At 56.6% G+C, this 5,853-nt stretch overlaps 1 protein-coding gene across 1 annotated transcript; it reads left to right on the top strand.

The window, feature by feature from the left end:
- Positions 1-1,269: 1,269 nt before the first annotated feature.
- Positions 1,270-3,476, top strand: TUBB4A (tubulin beta 4A class IVa). Its single transcript, XM_016197916.2, has 3 exons — positions 1,270-1,333; positions 1,442-1,552; positions 2,404-3,476. Exons 2-3 carry the CDS (start codon positions 1,492-1,494, stop codon positions 3,459-3,461), a joined length of 1,119 nt encoding a protein of 372 aa, XP_016053402.1. The 5' UTR covers positions 1,270-1,333; positions 1,442-1,491; the 3' UTR covers positions 3,462-3,476.
- Positions 3,477-5,853: the final 2,377 nt, after the last annotated feature.

Genomic DNA, 5,853 nt, shown 5'->3' with positions numbered 1-5,853 from the left:
TAGCGCCCTCCCCCTCTCCAAAACCAATCGCAACTCCGGAGCCACCAGCTTGGCCCCACTAGGAGCCCTCCCAGTAATTAGAGGTTTCTGGTGAATGGTACATAAATGGAATGGGGAGGGAGGGTGCGGACAGAGAAACGGAGGCAGGGCCTCCAGGGCCGGGTGGGGTGTGGGGGTGGAGAGCAGACGTCCCCGCTGCTTGTTTACCAGGCCTTTCCCTTCCCCCGCCCAATCTCTGCAAAACCCGAGTCGCCAGACCAGGCTGGGGGCAGGGAGGGGTGGGAGTAGATGGTGCTGATCGTGCCTGACAGGTGCCCCCACCAAGGCCGGGGCTGGGGACGCACGGGGCCCCGGCGAGCCGCGGCGTGTGTCCCGGGAGGTCTCCAGGTCGCAGGAGCAGCTCCCTCCACCCCCGCCCACTCCGTCCCTGCGCGGGAGCTGGGGGCGGAGCGGGCCCGTGACAGGCCGTGACGCGGGCCCCGCCCTTTCTTATAGAGGCCCCCGGGGGACTCAGGGACCGTGCTTCGGAGTCGCCGCCGCCGCCACCGCGTCCACCTCCCGCCCCTCCGCCGCAGCTCCCAGCATCAGCGCCACCGCGGCCGCGTCCACCAGCAGCGCCACAGCCATGCGGGAGATCGTGCACCTGCAGGCCGGCCAGTGCGGCAACCAGATTGGGGCCAAGGTGCGCGGGGGACGGGGCCCCGGGAGGCGGCCGGGAAGAGCGGGTCCCGGTCCTTGAACACCGCAGACCTCCCCGACCTTGGGCCTGTTGGCCGACAGGGTCTCCAGGAGCCGTGCTGGTGGACCCCAGGGCCCGTGGGGAAGGGGGCTAGGGGGGACAGGGCCAGGCTGGGAACAAAGAAACCAATGGGGGTGAGGCCCAGCCTTCTGTCTGCTGGCCACAGCTGGCTTCACAGCTGGGCCACTGTCCCCTGCACACACACAAAGAGTCCCATCCTCTCCCGGTGGCTGCAGCCAGGGTGCACTGACACCAGCAGTCTTGGCTGGAGTGGTGACTCTGCTTCACCCTGCCCCCACCTCTCCCTTCTTGCTGTTTCATCCCTGCCTCCCCACCATGCCTCTAGGTCCCCCATTCACCTTGCTGGGGGACAGGTGTCAGTGGGGGGAGGGGAGGGCCTGAGCCCAGAAGATGGAGGCCAGGGCAGACCTGGATCCCCTCTCCTTCTCTATTGGTTCTTACCACCACTACCACCTCCCCTCTAGTTCTGGGAGGTGATCAGTGATGAGCATGGCATCGACCCCACGGGCACATATCACGGGGACAGTGACCTGCAGCTGGAGAGAATCAACGTATACTACAATGAGGCCACAGGTAGGGTGCAGGGACACCTTCGGGAGTGGGGGTGAGGAGGGGCTGGGAGGGGACTGCATGCTGGTTCCTGGCGCTCACCCCAGCTAACTTCCATCTGCTTCCCTGCAGGAGGAAATTATGTACCCAGAGCCGTGCTGGTGGACCTGGAGCCAGGCACCATGGACTCCGTCCGCTCTGGCCCCTTCGGCCAGATCTTTCGGCCTGACAACTTTGTGTTTGGTGAGTCCCAGGCATGGATCACAGGCCTGGAAGCCCCCTTGTTCCTTTCACTTCCAAATGTTTAGTGAAAATTCTCCACCACAGGCTCCACAGCCCAGCGGGGGAGGTGGACAGGGCAGTCAGGGCTGTGTTGGCGACATGCAGGCCACTGTGGGAGCCCAGGGGAGGCATCTGATACAGTGGCAGGAGGTGGGGGTGGGTAAGGAAGGCTTCCTGCATGAAAATTCCAGCTCTGCCACTTCATGCATTTTACGAATACTTATTGAGCACCTACTGCATGCCACATCCTACTGTATTCCCTGGGGATACCCATGAGAGCAAAACAGACAAAGCTCTCTTCTCCCCTGGTGTTGACATCCTGGTGGAGGGAGGTGGGATGACAATATAAACAAGTAAAGCTCAGGCACTGATCCAGTCAGCTGGGTGACTTTGGACTGGCTCCTCAGTCTCTCTGTGCCTGACACCTTGTCTTTAAAATAGGGATTATAAAAAATCTACTTCACAGGGTTTGTGAGACCTAAAGCCATTAATATGTGTAAAGAATTTAGAACAATGCCTAGCACAGAGAAAAAGGTAAATAAGCATTTGTTGTTTTCATTATTGTTATTGTTATTAATGTCTACAGTCTAAAATATGATTAGGGCATTGAAAGCAGGAAAGATGTACCAGACAGAGGGAACAGCTGAAGGGGGGGGGGGGCAAGGATGGAAGCAGAGAGAAAACTAATAATAATAAAAATTGTAATAATTCCTGTTGTATATAATACTTTTTTATTATTATTCAACTACCTGGATGGCTGGGGTGGGCTCTTCCCATAACTGCCTGTGTGTCCCCTTCCCTTCCCTCTTCAGGCCAGTCTGGAGCTGGCAACAACTGGGCCAAGGGCCACTACACAGAGGGTGCAGAGCTGGTAGATGCCGTCCTGGACGTGGTCCGCAAGGAGGCGGAGAGCTGTGACTGCCTGCAGGGCTTCCAGCTGACCCACTCGCTGGGCGGGGGCACAGGATCGGGGATGGGCACCCTGCTCATCAGCAAGATCCGGGAGGAGTTTCCCGACCGCATCATGAACACCTTCAGCGTGGTGCCCTCGCCCAAGGTGTCCGACACGGTGGTGGAGCCCTACAACGCCACGCTGTCGGTGCACCAGCTGGTGGAGAACACGGACGAGACCTACTGCATCGACAACGAGGCGCTCTACGACATCTGCTTCCGCACGCTCAAGCTGACCACGCCCACCTACGGCGACCTCAACCACCTGGTGTCGGCCACCATGAGCGGCGTCACCACCTGCCTGCGCTTCCCGGGCCAGCTCAACGCCGACCTGCGCAAGCTGGCGGTGAACATGGTGCCCTTCCCGCGCCTGCACTTCTTCATGCCCGGCTTCGCGCCGCTCACCAGCCGCGGCAGCCAGCAGTACCGCGCGCTCACCGTGCCCGAGCTCACGCAGCAGATGTTCGACGCCAAGAACATGATGGCCGCCTGCGACCCGCGCCACGGCCGCTACCTCACCGTGGCCGCCGTCTTCCGGGGCCGCATGTCCATGAAGGAGGTGGACGAGCAGATGCTGAGCGTGCAGAGCAAGAACAGCAGCTACTTCGTGGAGTGGATCCCCAACAACGTGAAGACGGCCGTGTGCGACATCCCGCCGCGCGGCCTCAAGATGGCCGCCACCTTCATCGGCAACAGCACGGCCATCCAGGAGCTGTTCAAGCGCATCTCCGAGCAGTTCACCGCCATGTTCCGGCGCAAGGCCTTCCTGCACTGGTACACGGGCGAGGGCATGGACGAGATGGAGTTCACCGAGGCCGAGAGCAACATGAACGACCTGGTGTCCGAGTACCAGCAGTACCAGGACGCCACGGCCGAGGAGGGCGAGTTCGAGGAAGAGGCGGAGGAGGAGGTGGCCTGAGCCGCTTCGCGACTGCCCCGCCCCGCTAGGCTGCTTGCCTTTGACCCCTAAGAGCCCCTCTCGGGCCCCTGAGAACCCCGCATCACCGCCAAGCATGACTCAACTCTGACCCTGCATCTTCACTTCACCCCTGATCTCAGCTGACCCTTGACCCCTGAGCCCCACCTTGGCCGACATTGAACTCTGTGAACCCGGTTTCACCCTGACCTCTCCTTGACCTTTGACCTTACCCACCAACCCAATGCAGCCCCCAGACCGATAAGCCCCAGTCTACTTCTGGCCCCCTCCTTCTGAGCCTCCCTTCACCTCTGACCTTGCCTCACCTTTGACCCCACAAGCCCACCTGCCCTTTGACCCCACCTTCTCTCTGGCTCCCCTAAGCCCAACGTGTCATTGCTGAACTCACTCCTCTCAGCTTCAACTGACCTTGGCTTTTCAGGGGTGGTGGAGGGCTGCTGTGGTGGGGAGAAGCAGCCCTGGAGCATGTGGACAAGAGAAGCTGTGCCCCCAACCCTCCCCACCTCCTCCCCTCTGCCTCACCCTCGATAAATAAATTAATTGTTGTCCTGCCATGTTTCTGCTGAGTGCATTTTCCATCTCCCTGTGGGAAGGCCAACAAGCAAGGGTTCCCCCCTACAGGATGGAGGTGGGCGCTGAAGGGACATCTAATCTGGGGGAGGGAGAGAAGGAGGGAGGGAGGGGGCAGAAATTCTGCAGTCTGACAGAACAGGCTATGCCGTTAACTGTGTGGTATTGAGTAAGCCGCTTGCCCTCTCTGATCCTCCATTTGCTCACCTGTAAAATGGAGGATCATAAAATGGGATCATATGTTTCCCCCCATGGTCCCCACACACCCGCCCCAGGAATGTTTCTGAGGATTTGAGGAGATCCCATGAACACAGTGCCTGTCACAGGTAGTGCTTGGCGATGGAGCTGCTGCCTTTCTCTGTGGGGCATCTAGCAAGTGTGGAAAGCAGAGGGGGGATCTCTAGGGAAGGGCGCTGGGGAGATGGCAGCCTGGAGCTAGCATCCGAGGGACAGTCCTGTCAGAATGAGAGTCACTAACACGGATGGAGCTCTTCAATGTCCAGATATGCCTCATCTCATGTAAACCTCACACTAGCGCTGTAAGATCTGAGCTTTTATCTTCTTTCCAATCAAGATTTATAAGCTAGCTGACAAAGTGTTTCAGTGAGCTTTTCCTATATAACTAGCCCCAAAAGTTTAGGGGCTGAAAACAACAACAGTCATATATTTTTGTTCCCAAATATGTAATTTGGGCAGGGCAGCTTGTCTCTGTTCCCCATGCATCAGCTAAAGAATCTCAACCAAGGGATTTATTTTCAAGGTGGCTCACTCACATGGCTGCCAAGTTGATGCCAACTTTTGTCTGGGGATGCAGTGGGGCAGATTGAAGGAGGGCGTCAGTACCTCTCCATACTCTGCTTGGACTTCCTCACAGCATGGTGGTCCTCTGGACTCCTAATCAAGCCCAACACAAAGTCATGTCCAGGTTCAAGGGGGTGGGATATAGACTCTACCTCTGGAGTATAAAGAGGCAAGATTTCATAAGAGCATGTGGGGTGGAAGATACGGCTGTAGTAACCTTTGGAAATTACAATTTGGTCCCATGACTATAAAGCAGTGAGCTAGAGTTCAAAGTCTGACAGTTTAAGTCTAGAGCTCTGATTCTACTTTATCATCTAGCCTTCAGTGTAGGGACCATTCTAGGCATATTAAGCAGACAGGGGTTTCATACAAGGATTACAACACCGTTGGAGGGACTGAGAGAGTGGGCTGTAAGCAAGTGCTTCTTAAACTCAGTGTGTAAAAGAACCACCAGGAACACTTTGCTAGCACACAGTTTCCTAGGCCCCGCCCTAGAGTTTCTAATTCGTTAGGTCTGAGGGGTGGGACCCAACACCTTGCATTTTTAACCGGTTCCCAGGTGATACTGATGATGCTGCCTATGAGACCACGTTTTGAGCAGCCTTGGAATAGGCTGGAACAGCACAAAGCTGACCACCAGGGATCTACTTCCTCTGCTTAGTGAGAAAGGTGGAGAGTCAGTAGGCTGCCATCAGAACTACTAAATTCAAGAACACTCCCAAGCCCTAGCTGGCTCAACGCAGGCCCTTGTTGAGGGGTGTGCAGGAGGCAACCAATCAATGTGTTTCTGACATCGATGTTTTTCTCTCTCTCTCCCTTCCACTCCCAAGACCCACAGAGCTGAAAATAGGTCCATTGGAGTGCTGAACAAAACTCAACTAAAATGAATATAAAGTAAAATTAATTAAAATAAATATCCAGCAGGATTCATGCACACACACACATGGGGAGGAGGGGGTTCTACGTCACTTCTACCTTCTTCCAAATCTCTCAAGCATTTCTA

The sequence above is a fragment of the Miniopterus natalensis genome, chromosome 4, assembly GCF_054644295.1.
Source record: "Miniopterus natalensis isolate mMinNat1 chromosome 4, mMinNat1.hap1, whole genome shotgun sequence".
NCBI classification, from domain to species: domain Eukaryota; kingdom Metazoa; phylum Chordata; class Mammalia; order Chiroptera; family Miniopteridae; genus Miniopterus; species Miniopterus natalensis.
This window is presented reverse-complemented; position numbering and strand designations above follow the sequence as displayed.

What these genes read in the sequence shown, in the direction of transcription:
- TUBB4A (XM_016197916.2), top strand. Translation starts at nt 1,492, where the DNA reads ATGGACTCCGTCCGCTCTGGCCCCTTCGGCCAGATCTTTCGGCCTGAC. An exon ending in GCCTGACAACTTTGTGTTTG is followed by an intron (nt 1,553 to 2,403) that starts GTGAGTCCCAGG and finishes TTCCCTCTTCAG; the next exon opens with GCCAGTCTGGAGCTGGCAAC.